At 33.0% G+C, this 17,873-nt stretch overlaps 1 protein-coding gene across 1 annotated transcript in view; it reads left to right on the top strand.

Moving 5' to 3' along the window:
- The window catches only part of Spata17 (spermatogenesis associated 17), a 186,671-nt gene extending 170,650 nt beyond the window's left edge, over positions 1 to 16,021 (top strand). Inside the window, exon 10 of the mRNA XM_027934643.2 lies at positions 15,941 to 16,021. Coding sequence (XP_027790444.1) covers positions 15,941 to 16,021 — 81 coding nt within the window. The remainder of the gene's footprint in view (positions 1 to 15,940) is intronic.
- Positions 16,022 to 17,873: the final 1,852 nt, after the last annotated feature.

Here is a 17,873-nt window from a genome sequence, read left to right as displayed (position 1 = left end):
ATTCACTGGTCTGTCATTTTAACTCTTAAAAGTCTTCTAATGAATAATTTTGAAATGTAGAAAAGCTTTAAATACTTTTCATAAAAACATAACACCTAGAACATTTTATTCATATTATAGACTTTCATTTTTAAGTATATTTGAATGTGGTAGATGGTGAGATGCAACTTGAAGGGGAATTATTTTTATGTAAAACAAAAAATATAAAAGAGATGTGAGCAAGGTATAATTATGTACCATATGCATTCAGTACAGGCAAATTTACTGTACATCTGAAGAGAGAAGGATTTCCTGGAGGAAGTATCATTTTAAATGAAACCTAATGTTCAAGTAGGATTTATACCTACTAACAGTTTAATAAATATTTGCTAAATATAATTAATACTATTCAGCTTTGGTGGTTTGACTAAGTTCTTCAGTACAGTGTGTCAGCAGCAATCAGCTTCACTTATTCTTGTCTTAGTTTTCCAGAAAGAAATTAACAAAAATGTTCCTATGGAGAACATTCACCATTCAATGACAGTTATTGATATATCCTATAATAAAAAAAAATCCTTCCTGTGAGAATTCCATTATATTAATGATGCGTGTATATTATTAAGACATAAATATTGAGTTTTAAAGTTTCAAGTTCACATGTTCCCAGATGTTATTTTGGGACTACCATATTAGTAATTTTTCAGAAACATAAGAGTGATTAGAAATCTTTAATAATAATTTCTTACAAAAACAGCACTTGATTTTAATTTTTCATTAAAAAAAACTTTGTAAGAAAAAAATTCTCAGAACTACTGACATTTTTATAGCTTGACAAAAATTAAGCATAATTAAAATGAAATATTTGTTGCATAAATTAAACTGCGATTAATATGTTTTCTGCCGCTGCTTGAAGGGTAAGATTAAAATGGTGTTGTTAGCAGACTCCCTGCTGTCAGACTAATTTCTTGATTTTTATACCACACATTATCATACACGTTCTTATAGTAAAAGAGTAAACCAACAAGTAGAAAACACTGTTTGATGAAAATGGTATACAGAAGGAGATAAACTGACTTTTATGAAGGCACAGCAATATTGCTTTTCATTTCAAGATCTGATGACTAGTTGATTCCAAGGGTAAGATTCACACTTTGAAAGCCATTAAAATAAATAGAAAATTGCCCTTCATTTTAGTTGGCTATGCCTTTTAAATTAGCCAGTTTATTGTTTCAGGGGTGTTTGCCTTTTCAGGCAATAATTAGAAATTGAACAAGACATATTAAGCACAGGGCTCCCCTCCAGCTAACCAAGAAATAATAATAAATCGCATCACAAAAAGTTAGGTGCACACAATTCAAGAAAGTGGAAGAAAAACACATCCTGTTAACATTCCTCTTAGAGGAGATTCACTTTTTCTCGCCAAAGCCCACCATCACAAAACAAACACCTAACTATGGCAAAAGTCAATTATTGCTATGAAAAAATTCCCAGCTGCCACCTGCCCTAATAATGCATCAAGTATTATTTCTCTGTGAACTTTTTTTTTTGGCTAATTACTTTTTGACATTAAAAACCATTTATGGTACCAATGAAAGAAATAGATAACCATTATTAATAGTCCTCTTCATTTCTCCAAATGTCTCTCTTGGGCATTACTGCTTAAGGGATATAAATACACCATTGGGAATTAGAAATTATGGGATAGGGCCCATTCATTGGCTGAACTATTACACACCTCTTTCTTAGGGGCTGTGATGGAGTCAATGCACATTGTGTGATGACTGCATTAGGATTTGACAGTGCCTGTTGAAGGAAGTGAAATTAGCATAACTCTTCTACAAGGCCAGTGTGCCCCTCTCTTGCTACCTATGGAGAAAAGGCAGTACTATTTTATTGCTTGATGCTGACCTGCATTATGCATTAGAAATGTCAAATGTACTAACAGGTTTCAAATAGTAGAAAACTTTACCTGACAAACATCTTAGAGCAGATAAATCAATCATTTGGGGATGACTTAATTAGTTTTGGTTGCTTGAAATGGTACTTGTGATGTACTGACAAAATCGGTGGTTGTGCTTGTGCTCTTAGATTGCATGATTACACTCTCACCTTTTTGTGGTTTGTACTTAGATGTCACCTCAAGACAGCCTTTCCTGACCACCTTATTTAAAATTGCCAGCCATTTTTCTAACTCCCTCGGTCTCAGTTCTTTTCCCACATCAGTCTTATTTTTCTTTACAGTATTATCATATGACTTCCTTGTTGTTGCCTGTATTACTAGAAATTTAAGTTTCATGAAGTCAGGAATTTTTGCCTGATTTGGTCATTGCTATATTCTTACTGCCTACAATAGTGTCTGGTTTAATTAGGCAATCAAGTCTTCTTAAAAGAAAGATTGAGTAGGAAATAAAGGAATGTTTAAAAGCCAAACCTTCAAAAAAAAAGCAGGAAGAATTAGCTTAACAGGATAATTCATGATGTTAATATGAAAAGCTACATTTAGTAAGTAATCACAGGAATACTGCTTATTAATACTTCATTTATACATTATTTTACTTACCTTAGAGAAATTTAACTTAAATGAAAATTATTTCTTCTTAACTAAATATCAGGTAATAATCTGTACAATTTGAGCATCTCTAATCTGAATATCCAAAATCTGAAATGCCCCCAAATCCAAAAAGTATCTTGTGCTCCAGCATGATGCCACAAGTGGAAAATTCTACTCCATGCAACTTTGTTTCATGTACAAAAACATGGAGGAAGGTTAGAGTAATATTTCTAGGTTTTATGACTGACTTTGGAGGAGAGGGTTTCTACTTTCTAACAGTGCTTAGGGAAGAGGAATTCTAGTAACTATGACCTGTCTTGGGGATCAAAGGGGACAGGAGAAAGAATGGCAAAAATTCAGAAAGATCTTGTTTCTGAACCCCTCTCCTTCAGTTCAGAGCATTCAGCTATTAAGATGCCATACTTTGGGGTATCAGTCCCGGCACTGCAAATTACTATGAAAGCACTGTGAGTATTGATTTTGTGGTTACAAATAAATTTTAGCAAGTAAGCAAATTTACAATTAGGCAATCTGTGAATAATAAGGCTTGATGTTAACTATGTTCTATAAAGATACTTCTATAAAAGTATCACTGAACACATCATCATAGCCTATTTACTGGTGAATTTAGGCATTTTCTTCCTTGCAAAATAGGATCACACTGAAAAGTTCTATTTTTCTATTCAATCAAGATTTATTGATTCTTTTTATGTGTCAGACACTGTTATGTTACTAGGAATACAACAAACAAGGCAGATATAGCCCCTCTCCTCAAAGAACTAAGAAATCAATATATTACTCACTTTTCACACTTTATACTCCCTCCTGATTTCTCTCTGTCCCCCAAATATTTTGTGACCCAGATTATTAAAGGTACAATTGGGACATAGACATAGCATCTGCTAGCTAGTAAAGGAAATATTTCAGTTTTTGGAGTGGACATTGGAATAACTCTGCTTATAACTCTGCTTAATAATTGCCCTTAATAACTAATAACTAATAACTCTGCTTACCTAATTGCCCTGCTGTGACCTCAAAATTAATTATTTTTGAAGTCAACAAAAAACAATCAACTAAATTAAGCTGATGAAGCAAGAGTATTTATTCAGATTTTCTCCCGGTTTTAAGAATAAAGTTTGATCTAGCAGAAAAAGTGTCAAGTAATTGTTTCAACCTTCCTATTAACTCATATTTGAAGAGTATGTAAAATTCTAGTGCTAACCAGATTTATCTAAGGTTCCATCCAGGAAATGTTTTGATTAAAATAGTATTTAATATTTAGCCAAAAGTTCTTGCCATCCTCCTCTTTAAGCTCTAAAAGAATTTTTTTTGCTATATTTTGAGGCTAAAAGTAAAAAATTAAGCTGAAAAATATAGTTGTAACCTTTGATTTCCACCCTGTCTCTATAATCCCAGAGGTTTTGTCTCATATGGTGCATCAGCACTGTCCTGCTTACCAACATTGAAGCCGGTTGTTTTAAGTACTCAGTTGTGAGTATCTGGTGAAAAGCCTTAAATAACTAGATAAACAGTGCAGCTGCCAACCTAAAGTCATCTTACACTTAGGGGTGAGTGGCCCAGGATATTTGCTCTTTGTCATTTTGACTTGGGTTTGAAAATGGACCTGGGCTGCATTCCAGCTCAAAGAGCCGTTCACTTCCAAAGACTCCTAAATTGTCCCAAGGAGCTCATTTTGGCAGTAGATTATTTGTGTTTGGCTGGGCATCCTAATAGCAAAAGCTGTCTGCTCTGGCAAGCAAGGGTTATGGCAGGATTTAGAATTGCCATCCCCAGTGTTTTTTCTTGATGAGGTTATTTTTCAGAAAAGTAATCCCCTACCCCCCATTTAAAAAGTGACACTGCATGAGTGTTGTGCAGGTGGTTTTCTTGAGTTAATAAATAGCTTCCCATGGCAGGATGATTATTCTATTGGGTCAGAGGCAAATTTTAAGGAAATGATAATCAGCACCAGATTTTCCTCAAAATAAAGCTGCCCTAACAGGATATTCACTCTTACAACTTAGCTAATACTTACTGGATGACTAAGGCTAAGGTAGTATCTGAGATTGCCGGTTAAAAATTAAGAGTGATAGTGTCTGAAAGAATTTTTTTTTACAAGGCACAGAGAGTAGGTATTCTAACAGTCAGGTCTTGTTTATCAGTATATAATTGCACATTTTTGTCTGATGCTAGACAAGAATTTCTCCTTGCCATTGGGTGGATTCTAGCACTGTAGGTGCCCAGATGTTAATTGAATACACAGCTGAAAGTATAACACAGGATTAAATAAAGCTTCATTATATTGGAGAAGTTCAAAATTAAGAACACAAGAAGACTTACAAGTTTAAAGGAAGAAAATACCAGGATTTTATTTCTATTTACCTTTATCTTGTGTGTGTTATATAATTATGTTATACTACTACAGTATTACACATAAATAATTAAATAAAAAGGATTAGACATATGCTTAGGATGCTTATCCAAAATAGTTGATAGTATGATAAAAATTGTTTCATCACAAATTTGTCCAAGTATCTATGGAATTTCCCTCACTTGGTTATTGAAAGAACACAGTAAATACAATATGAGTAGAATTCTGCCATTGAAGGAATGAGAAGGGAAACACTAGTGCTGGGAACTAAATGATTCATCCTGCTTAAGCTTCACAACCATGTGGCAATGAAGATATCCCTATGTTACAGATTATAAAACAGTGAGTTAGGAAGTATTTTTTATGCTTATATTTTCTGGAACAAATTGTGGAGAATTGTTATATTTGTTCCTTGTTTGGTAGAATTTAACAGTGAAACTATCTTGGCATGTTTGAGAAAGTTATTAATTATTGGTTCAGTTTTCAAAATCTGAAACATAATAAATTATATGTTTCTCCTTGTGTAAGTTTAAATAGATTGTGTTTTAAAGGATTGGTCCATTTCACCAAGTTATCCAATTTGTTCTCTCAGAATTTTTCAAAATATTCCTTTATTATGCTTTTAATATTTATGAAATCACAAGTGATATTTTGTCTTCCATTGCTGGTATTAGTAATTTATGTGTTCTTTTTAAATCTTAATTACCCTGGTTAGGAATTTATCAGTTTTATTGATGTTTTTAAGGAAACATCTTTTGATTTTTTTGATATTCTCTGTTTTCAATTTCATTTATTTCTTCTTGAATTTATTATTTCTAACTTCTGCTTAATTTGGATTTAATTTAGTCTTTAATTTCTACTTTCTGAAAGTGGAAACAAATTATCATTTTAATTTATCTTGAGACTTTTTAAAAAATTTGGGCATTTTGTTTATTTTTGTTGTTGTTGTTGTTTTTAGTTATACATGAGAGTATAATTTGACATTTATACAAACATGGAGTACATTTTATTCTAACTAGATTGGTTGTACATGATGTAGAGATTCACTGTGGTGTATTCATGTATGTACACAGGAAAGTTATGTCAGATTCATTCCACTGCCTTTTCTATTCCTGCCCAAACCTTCCCTTCCCTTCAATCCCCTTTGTCTAATCTACTGAATCTCTATTCTTCCCCTCCCTTCTTGTTGTGTGTTAGATTCACATATCAGAGAGAACGTTTGACCTTTGGGTTTTTTGGTACTGGCTTATTTCTCTCAGCATAATAGTCTCCAGATGCATTCATTTTTTCAGCAAATGTCATAAAGGCATTCTTCATTATGGCTGAATAATATTACATTGTGTATATATACCACATGTTCTTTATCCATCCATCTGTTGTAGGGCAGCTAAGTTGGTTGCATACCTTAGCTGTTGTGAATTGAGTGCTATAAACATTGATGTGGCTGCTTTGCTGTACTATGCTGTTTTTAAGTCCTTTGGGTGTATACTAAGGAGTGGGATAATTGGGTCAAATGGTGTTTCCATTCCAAGTTTTCTGAAGAATTTCCATACTGCTCTCCACAGTGGTTATACCAATTTGCAGTCCTATCAGCAATGTATGAGTGTAACATTTTCCCCACATCCTTTTCAACATTTATTGTTACTTGTACTCTTGATAATTGTCATTCTGACTGGGGTCAGATAAAATCTCAGTGTACTTTTAATTTGCATTTCTCTAATTACTAGTGATGTTGAACATTTTTTCATATATCTGTTGACCATTCATATTTCTTCTGTGAAGAAGTGTCTGTTCAGTTCCTTTGCCCATTTATTGAATGGGTTGTTTTTTTTTTTTTGACATTAAGTGTTTTGGGTTCTTTATATATCCTGGAGATTAATTAATGGTCTATCTGAGGTGCAGGTGGCAAAGATTTTCTCCCATTCTGTAGGCTCTCTTTTCATGCTCTTGATTATTTCCTTTGCTGTGAAGAAGCTTTTTAGTTTGATAACATCCCACTTATTGATTCCTGATTTTACTTCTGTGCTTTAGGAGTATTGTTGAGGAAGTCAGTTCCTAAGCCAACATGATGGACTGTGGAACCTTTAATTTCTTCAGGTAGATATAGGTTTATGGTCTAATGTCTAGGTCTTTGATCCACTTTTAATTGAGTTTTGTGTAGGGTGAGACAAAGGGGTTAAATTTCATTCTGCTACATATGGCTTTCCAGTTTTCCCGGCACCATTTGTTGAAAAGGCTATTTTTCTTCAGTGTATGTGTCTTTGTCTAGGATGAAATAATTATATTTATGTGGGATTGTATCTGTGTCTTCTATTCTATACCATTGATCTTCATGTCAGTTTTATTACTATAGCTCTGTAGTATAGTTTAAGGTCTGGTATTGTGATGTTTTCTGCTTTACTTTTCTTGCTGCGAATTTCTTTGCTATTCTGGGCCTCCTATTTTTCCTAATGAATTTCATGACTTCTTTTTCTATTTCCATGAAAAATGTCATCAGAACCTTAATAGAAATTGCATTTAATCTATATAGCACTTTTGGTAGTATGGCCATTTTGTTAATATTAATTCTCCCTATCCAAGAGTGTGGGAGATCTTTCCAGATCTCCTTCAGTTTCTTTCTATAGTGTTCTGTAGTTTTAATTGTAGAGGGCTTTTGCCTTTTTTGTTAGATTGATTCCCAGATATTTTATTTTATTTTATTGAGTCTATTTTGAATGGGATGGTTTTCTTAATTTCTCGTTCAGCTGAGTCATCATTGTTGTATAGGAACACAGTTAAATTTATGGGTGCTAATTTTATATCTTGCTACTTTGCTGAATTCATTTATGAGTACTGGAAGATTTCTGATGGAGTTTTTGGGTCTTCTAAATATAGGATTATGTTGTTAGTAAATAGAGATAGTTTGAGCTATGCTATTCCTATTTGGATTTCTTTAACTTCTTTTTTTTTTTTTTTTGTCCCAATTGTTCTGACTGAAGTTCAAGGACTGTGTTAAATAGAAGTGATGGAAGAAAGCATCCCTGACTTGTTCCAGTTTTTAGAGGGAATGCTTTCAGTTTTTCTCCATTTAAAATGATATTAACCTTTGAGTCAGCATATATAGCTTTTATAATGTTGAGGTATATTCCTATAATTCCTAGGTTTTCTAGTGTTTTGAACATGAATGGATGCTGCATTTTATCTAATGCTTTTTCTTCCTCTATTGAGAGAATCATGTGATTCTTGTCTTTATGTCCATTGATGTGATAAATTAATTACATTTATTGATTTCCATATGTTTAACAAAACTTACATCCCTGCAATAAAACCCACTTGATCACGATGCACTATTTTTTAATGTATGCTTTTGTATGTGTTTTGCTAACATTTTGTTAAGACTTTTTGCATCTATATTCATCAAGGATATATGTCTGAAGTTTTCTTTCTTTGATGTATCTTTGTATGGTTTTAGGTTAATACTAGCTTTAGGTTTCAGGTTAATACTAGCTTCATAGAATGAGTTTGGACAGTTTCTCTTCTTTTTGTTTTGTTTTGTTTCTTGGAATAGTTTGAGGATGATTGGTGTTAGTTCTTCTTTGAAGGTCTGGTAGAACTCAACTGAGAATTTATCTGGTCCTGGGCATTTTTTGGTGGTAGATCTTTGGTGACATCTTTAATTTCATTACTTGAATTTATGTTTAAATTTTCTATGTCTTTGGGGTATGTCCTATTTCTCTAGTAATTTGTTGATGTCTTAAAGATTTTCCCTTTTTTTAGTAGGATAAGTTTTCAAAATAGTTTCTGATTATCCTCTGTATTTCGGTGGTGTCCATGGTGATATTTTTTTTCATCATGAATTTTAGAAATTTGAGTTTTTTCCTTCTTTCTCTTTGTTACATGCCTAAGGTTTTATGAATTTCTTTTTTCCAAAGAACCAACTTTTTGTTTAATTGTTTTTTTTTTATTCTTTTTTGTTTGTTCAATTTTATTGATTTCAGCTCTGATTTTAATTATTTCCTTTAATCTATGCTTTTAGTGTTGATTTGTTCTTCTTTTTCCAGGGCCTTGAGATGAAATGTTAGGTTATTTATTTAGTAACTTTCTATTCTTTTAATGAATGAGCTCAGTGCTATAAATAACCTCTTATAACCACCTTCATACTGTTTCAGAGATTTTGATTTATTGTGTCACCATTCTCATTTATCTCTTAAGTATTTTCTCCCTGATTTCCTCAGCTGTCCATTTATCATTCAGTAATATATTATTTAGTCTTCATGTGTTAACTTCTATTTTTTATTATAACATTGTTTTCTAATATTCCATTATGATCTGATAGAATGCAAGGTATTATCTACATTTTTAAAAATGTATGTTGACTAAACATTGCTATGTGGCCTAAGATGTGTTCTATTTTAGAAAATGATCCATGTGGTGGTGAGAAGAAAGTGTATTCAGTTATTGATGAATGAAATACTTTATATAGTCTATTAAATGTAAATTATTAATTGTATATTTTAGTTCTGTAGCCTCTTGGTTTAGTTGTTGTTTGGGAGATCTATCCAGCGATGAGAGAGACATGTTAACGTAACCCAGTATTATTGTGTTGTGGTGTATTTGATTTTTGAAATTGAGAAGGGTTTGTTTGACTCACATAGATGCTCCATTATTTGGGCATAAACATTTATAATAATTATATCTTGTAGACATGTAATTCCCTTAAGCAGTATGAAATGACATTCTTGTTCCCTTCTGATTAACTATTGTTTGAAGTCCACTTTATCTGATATGAGGATAGAAATGCTTGCTTACAAGGTCCATGTAAATGCTATGATTTTACCAATCCTTTTACCTTTGGTCTTTGGATGTCTTTGCCTAACAGGTGAGTCTCTTGGAGATAGCACATTCTTCAGTTTTATTTTTTAATTCAGTCTGCTTGTAATTGATGAATATGTTAATTAATGTTAATGTTAATGTTATTAATAAGAAATAATTTTTATTCCCTGTCATTTTGATTTATTTCTGGTTGTTAATTTGAATTAATTTCTCCTTTGATTGACTCTCCTTCTAGTGTAGTTCCTCCCTTTGCTGGTTCTCAATTTTACTATTCATTTCTTATTCATGAAATATTTTATTGAATATGTTTTAGTGTAAGCTTTCTAACTGTGAATTCTATTAACTTTTGTTTTTCATGGAAGGTTTTTATCATCTAATCTGAAGGTTTATTTTTGCTGGATGTATCATTTTTTGTTGTCATCCATTTTCTTTCAGGGCTTGGTATATGTTATTCCAAGACCTCCTACTTTTAGGATCTGGGATGAAAAAGTAACTGAAGTCTGAATTCCTTCTAAATGTGACTTGTCATTTTTCTCTAACAACCTTCAAAATTTTATCCTTATTCTGTATGTTGGGCATTTTCATAATGACATGCATGGTGTAGGTATGTGGTAATTTTCTATATTTGCAGTCCTATAAGACCCCTGTATTTGATTTTCCATTTCAATCTTATGGTTTGGAAAATTTTATGATATTATTTCATTGAAAAGATTGTGCATTCCTTTGTTTTGTATCTCCAAGACTTCATCTATCTCAATAAACCTTAAATTTTGTCTTTTTAGGTTATCCATATTTCTTGGAAGTTCTGTTCATGTTCTCTTAACATCTTTTCTACATGGTCAACTTTACAGATTATATTTGTTGTATTTATTGCCTAAAACTCTATCTTCCAAGTAGTCTTGTCTGCTGATGATGCTTTCCCTTGAGTTTTTAATTTGGTTTATAGATTACTTCATTTTGAGAATTTCCAGTTGATTCTTCTTCAGGATTTCTATCTCCTTACTAAAGCAATCATTCACTTCTTGGATAATCTCTCTGATTTCAATCCTTACATCATCTTTTACCTCATAGATCAGTTTAACTATGAACTTTCTAAATTCCTTCTCTGATGTTCCCTCCACTTTGATATCATTGTATCTCTTACTGAGTTATTTTTGTTTGTTTGAGATGGCTTGTTTCCTTGCTTTTTCATATTGTTTATATGTCTACCAGTAAGAGGCCTCAGAGCTTCAACCCTATGAATTAATAGTGTTCTTGAAGATTTCTAGTACCTCACGTTTTAGGGAGAGACAAATAATAACAACCAATGCAATCAATATTCAGCATTAAACTAAATACTTAGTTGATATTTTGGTATCTACAATGTTAATTGGCACTATAAACAGAAACAGTATGATGGGAAATTGCTAACACTAAAAATATTATGTTTAAAAAAGGGTTTGCTATTTCCAAAAGGTGAGGAGGGAGAATGCAGAGGAGATGTAGGGTGTAATAAATGAAAGTAGTAGTAGAGTTCTACTAAAGGAAGAGTGAAATAGAGAACAATAGAATTTGGCTGTTTATGAAAGAAAAGAGAGGAAGGGAATCAAGGAAAATAGGAGAAAAACAATATAAGACAACAATAACAAAAAATATATAAAAACCAAAACCAATGTATACTAATGAAAAACCCTAGTTCTCAAAATATAGAGTCAAGAAAATAACTGCCTTCAAGAAATGCTAGAAATAAGAGTGAAAGACATGTGTGTATAAACAAATGTCCATGAACCATTCAGCACACAAAAGTTTTTTTTTTTTAAAAAAAGGTCTTGATGGAAGATTAAGAATTATTTCCATTGCAATTGTCAAAAATTGTCTATAATATTATGTTGGTTGTCAGTTCCCAATTGTCTTTCTTTCCATTTTTTTTCTTGAGGTACACAAGGGTAGTAGTTGGGAGCTGTCCATTCCCTCTTTTTGTAGAGCCCATCATTGTTGCCTATACTTAGGTTCCCTTCTCAGCAGTATGAGGTGGGGCAGGTTGGAATGTGTTGTCTATTACAATCACATTGAGGGGGTCACTGTACAATTCTGTGACAGGAGTTCCCAGAGGCTCAGCTCCTATATTCGGGGTTGGGTCCCAGGTGCTTTGTGGTTATGATGGTTGGTGAAGCTTTTAATAAGCACACCTCCACAGCCTGGCTGCTTTTGATCTGCTTCTAGGGCATCTGTATCTCTTGAATCTCCCTTGGGTTTCACTTGAGTGGTGGAGGACCCCAGTCCTTTGCCCACTCTGCCTCCCACAGCTCCCATATGGTGGCCTCTTGGGCTGAGTCCCAAAGTGCACATTCACCAATTCCACCTGCCATCAAGTCCTTGGTTATCCACAACTGGTCTGATGACCTTGAGACTCCAAGAGTGAGAGACACCCAGGGTCTCGCAGGTCTAAATGTCTCAAATTCCCCTGGGTGCAACAGTTTTTAATGCCTGAATTTCACCTGGTTTTCTAATTAACACACTAGGGTAAGTGACAGGGCTCTGCCAGGTCAGTTTTTCAGACCCAGTGCAAATTACACAGGTCTGGGCACACCTGGGTTTAGACCCACAGCCACCAGATATCCTAAGTAGCTCAGCAGAAAAAGATGGCAGGTGACCCTGCTTTCCACAGGTCACATGAAAACAAGGTGCAGCTCACCCACTGGATCAGCTCAGCAATGTCCCCAATCACTGTACTCAACCTCTCTGCTTCAAGACACACCTTGGTGCCACCCAAAATGCAAGCTCTCCTATAATCTTTCTCTCTGACCTGCCCATGGTGGATCCACATTAGCAGCTGCCAGTGCTGGCAGTGTTTGTTTGTTTTTTTTTCTTTTTTCTTTCTTTCTTTCTTTCTTTTTTTTTAATGCTATCCAAACTTCTGAGCCCTTAGGCCATTCTGAGAGTCCAGTATTAAATCCCAGTAGGATTCCTTTCTTTTCTTTTCTTTTTTTTTTTACTGACCTCAAAAAGAAGATTCTTCTTTCCTGGTCCCATGCCATGGAGCAGTTTGGAAAGTAACCTTCTCTACTCCACCATCTTGACCCCTTCCTGGAACTCTTTTTTAATTTCCCCTGAGACCTCATGTGTTATTTAGAAGTGTATTATTTAATCTTCATGTGTTTGGGGGGTCTCCACCAACCTTTCTGTTATGGGATTTCTAGTTTAGTTCTGTTGTGTTCTGAGAGCATACTTCACATGATTTCTATGTTAAATTTGTTAGGTCTGTTTTATGGCCGAACATATGGTCTGTCTTAGTGAATGTTCCATGTGATTTCAAGAATATGTATTCTGTTATTGTTGGATAAAGTAGTATATAGATGTCAATTTTATTCAGCTGATTGATAATGTTCTTCAATTTAATTATACCCTTGCTGATTTCTACATGCTGGATCTGTCAGTTACTGATAAAGTGGTGTTGAAGTCTTCAAGTATAATAGGCAGGGTTTTTCTATTTCTCCCTGCAGTTCTATCATTTTTTAAAAAATTTTTAGTTGTTGATGGACCTTCATTTTATTCATTTATTTATATATGTTGCTGAGATTCAAACCCAGTTCTTCTAGGCAAGTGCTGTACCACTGAGCCACACACAACCCCAGCCCAGTTCTATCCATTTTTGCCTTATGTATTTTGATACTTCTTTGCTGGGCATATATATGGTGAGGATTGATATATCTTCTTGGAGACTTGACCATTTTATCATTATGTAATATTCTCTTTATCCATGATGGTTTCCCTTATTCTGAAGTCTGTTTTGTCTGAAAGTGATATAGATATTTCAGAAGCTCTCTTTTGACTAATGTCAGTATGGCAAATCATTTTCCATTTCTTACTTTCATTCTGTGTTTTGATAATTAAAGTAGGTTTTGTGCAGATAACATATTGCTGGGTGTTCTTTTTATCCCTTGACTTTAATTGGGATATTTAAACCATTCACATTTAAAATGATTATGAATATGATTGGATTAGTGTATATGATCATGTCTATTTTCCTTTCATTGCATTTGTTCTTAGTTTTGGTTTGTCTTCCACTCTTTCAAGCTCCTCTGATTTTAAATAACCACTCTATATGCTTCATTTATTCTTTACTGTTAACATATCAATTACCCTTTTTAATTTTTTTTAGTTGTAGATGGACACTATACCTTTATTTTTATGTGTGCTGAGGATCAAACCCAGTGCCTTCCACATGCAAAGCAAGCACTCTACCACTGAACTACAATCCCAGCCCATCAGTTACCTTTTTTAAAAAGTGTTTTTTTATGTAGTTACATTAGAATTTGAAGTATAAGTTTCCAACAAATCCAAGTCCACTTTCAAATACCACTATCTCACTTTTGGATAGTACAGTATTCTGAAAGATTATTCCCAGCTTCTCCCTTCAAACCCTTATATGTAAATTTGCTGTCACTCATTTATCTTATCTACAAGCTATAATCACTGAAACATTGTTATGATTCTTTTAAACAAAGACTGCTATTAGAGCAGGGTGTAGTGGCTCATGCCTGTAATCCTAGAAGCTAGGGAGGCTGAGACAGGAGGATCGCGAGTTCAAAGCCAGCCTCAGCAAAAGTGAGGCACTTAGCAACTCAGTGAGACCCTGTCTCTAAATAAAATACAAAAAAAAAATAGTTTTGAGGATGTGACTCAGTGGTAACCCCCTCCCCCCAAAAAAAGACTATTCTTAGGCCAAATAAAAAAATAAGATTTTTAAAATTTCTTCCTTAGCACTCTATTTCTTTATTAATTTCTTTATGTACAGTTGAATTTCTAACCTATATGATTTTCCTTTTCTCTGAAAACTTCTTTCAATATTTCTTGCAAGGCAGGTCCATCTTTTTGAAAATAAAATACAATATTATCATATATTTTAATTTAAAAAATGACTATTTACATTTCCAGGTTTCAGTTTCATCAAGTTGCCAACATAAAAAAATCACTGTCATGCTACACAGGGATGCCTAAACTTCATATACTCAATATTAAGAATGCTGTGAATTATTTACTATTGCAGAATGTTCCTCAGATGTCATGTGTATGTATTGCAAATATTATGTTGGTTTCTGATTACCTCCATAATTACAATTTGGAACAGAAAGAAAGAAAGAATATGAATACTAAGCACAATAGGAATGATACTTCTTAAATGAAATTTCATTGCATTCTTTATATCCAAGAGGGAGGGATTTTACTCAACTTAATAATTTGTCTTTTATCTAAGCATTTCTGTTGCTCATTTTGACTGCCATTGTCTACCTCAGCATATCATGCTTCATGTCACATGGGCATGACAGTCAGAACAATAGGTGTAGAACTTTTCCTTGAGGGCTGAAAAGTATAAATTATAAAAGCAGATATTTAGAGTCAGGGCCTCTATTATTCCAGAGTGGAGAGCCAGATTTCCAATGATGGAGGTACCCATATGCCTGCATGTTCATTAGTAAACTTACTTTGTGTGTGTGTTTATAAATTATGGATCCTTTAAAGAGCTGAGCCCAAAGTACAGGTTCTTCTCTTTTAGACTTTCCTAAAGGGGAAAATTTTTTTAATTAAAATTTGCTCCATTAATGAATGGCCCCCTTTCCTCTGTATAATCTACTCATTTATTTATAGTATTCACTGTTGACTTAGTAACTACTTCTTTAATGACTTTACCTGTTTACCATGCATGAGAAGCATCCATTTCTATCCTCGTTCCAATGCTGCTTCTTTGGTTATGAAACAAAAATGATTTTTCCCTAGTTCCTTCTGAACTCCTTTGGCATTCACTTGAATCAATACTGTACTATGCAATACTCTGTCCTTTATTATAGTTATTTGGATGTGTCACTATTCCCTTTTTATTCATTCAGTCAACAGACATTTTACACAAACCAAAGGGCTGACCCCTATAAAGCCAAGGTAAAAAATTATATTGTGAGCTACTTGAAGACAGTGGCTATGTCTGATGTTTGCATTGCTCAGAGCTATTCTGTGTGCCATTGTCCATGACTTTTATAAAATATGTGCTTAAGAAAGCATCAATATATACAACTTTCAGTCAATAAAACTTTCAACAAATACCTGCTAATTTTGTTTTGAGCTATAATGGGATATTTGAAGAGCAGTTAAATGACATCTATCTGGCAAGTTAATGTAATCTAAATAGTAATGATTATACAGACAATACAAAATCAGATCTCTGTGATAATCTTTGATCTTTTTCCACCTAGGATTTCCAAACTGTATTACCATCATTTTATCTCTTCTCAAAGTATGGAAAATTATATTCAAGAGCTGGACAAATTGTATAAAGGTATATTTTTTTTCTAAGAAACTCTTCACAAAAAGTACACTAAACAAATTTAAAAATCAAACGACATTGACTTAACCGTTGAGCATTTTTTAAGTAGTGCTATAATAACATTCAAATATTATAAGACTCCATAAATTCCTTTTATTATAATCTAATGGTTTTCAACATTTAAAAATAATGGATTCTGTTTGTCAAATTTCTTCTCCAATATAGACCAAAAATACATTAATAGAACTAACAAAAATATGAAGCACTCTTTATCCTTAAATTACATAATATATTAAATAGTTTTACACAATACAATGAAAAAATACCATGGTCATCAAAAGTTACAATACTTCTCAGTATTGTATGAACACAGTATCATTTAATATACCATACTCAATGTGTGCATTATTTGAAGTACAAGTCATCTTAGGGGACAGCACAGAAATGGAGTCTAGGGTCTTCAATTATCAAAGTTTACAGAATTGACAAGATCAAAGATACCCACTGAAAATTCAAGAACAAAATGAGCTCTCACTGATTGCCATATTTAATTTCTAAGGTATTTTAGAATAAAGAAATGATCACAATTAAGTGAGACTAATTTGGTACATTTTAATAAAATTTAAAGGTGGTATTAGATGAAGACACCAAGATCACTACAGTTAAAGGTAAGGGGCAGGAATGAGAAATCATGCTGTTTATCATTCCTCAGTCTTCTCCCAAACCAAAAACCAAGGGGAAAGGACTGGCCTATTGGAAGAGGCCAGAGTAGATTTATGGAATGTAAATTCCTTCAATTTAGTATTAATAAGTCTCCTCTACTTCACATATAACTCTGAAGGTTTCAACTTGGAGATTAATTTATTTAATTGCATACCAATATCTGCCTCTTAACTACTCCAAAAGAATACATGAGGGAAAATATAAAATATTCTGAGCTAATAGAAAAATGTGTATACCAAGTGAAATTGTTGTTTTGAACATTGGTCAATTATCTTTCCCCATTGGAGCATCTGTCTTGTATTTTTATTTTAAATAGACACAATATCTTTATTTATTTTATTTATTTTTATATGGTGCCGAGGTTCAAACCCAGTGCCTCACATACACGAGGCAAGTGCTCTACCACTGAGCTATAACCCCAGCCCCTTGTCTTGTATTTTTGAGCCACAGTATGATGTAGACTAAAGAAAATGTTTCATAGCTGTGTGCGACTTTACATTTTTAATCAAATATATAGCAATTAATGGTGAGAGACTGAAAACAACCTCACCACTCATTAATATATGCTAAGTTAAATGAAGAACACACACAATGCAATTCTATGTAGATGTTAAAAATGTTAGCATAGATATTTACCTATTCATTTGAAAAAAATTCCTATCATGTATTTCTAAGAAGACTATATAAGAAGCCCCTGTAGTTTAATTTCATTTTTAAAAGTATGTGTATGCATGTGAATATACATGTATATGTCTGTGTGCATCAAAATGCACTTCCATATACATATCTCTATGTATATATCTATGTGTTTTGAAAATATAATGACAGTAATCTGTGAATGATGAGATTATGGAAACTTTTTTGAGTATATTTCTAACTATTTCCATTTTTGGAGGTTTTTATGTAATCAGACAAAAGCAAAGTATTAAGATTTTCCAATAGGGATTATTTGTTCTACTCTATCAATTAAAAAGCATCTTGACTTTATTCTATTTAATCATAATAATTTAGAAATAATTATCTTTTTTTCTGAAGACAAAGTAATTACTTGCTAAATTATTTATCCAAAAGATAAGGATGAGTAACAAGTGTTGTACATTATTTTTAATTAAAAAGAGCATGCAATGTAAAGATACAAA

This window comes from Marmota flaviventris, chromosome 12 (assembly GCF_047511675.1).
Source record: "Marmota flaviventris isolate mMarFla1 chromosome 12, mMarFla1.hap1, whole genome shotgun sequence".
Taxonomy (NCBI): domain Eukaryota; kingdom Metazoa; phylum Chordata; class Mammalia; order Rodentia; family Sciuridae; genus Marmota; species Marmota flaviventris.
Note: the sequence above shows the minus strand (reverse complement) of the source record. Positions and strands in the feature narration are given on the sequence as shown.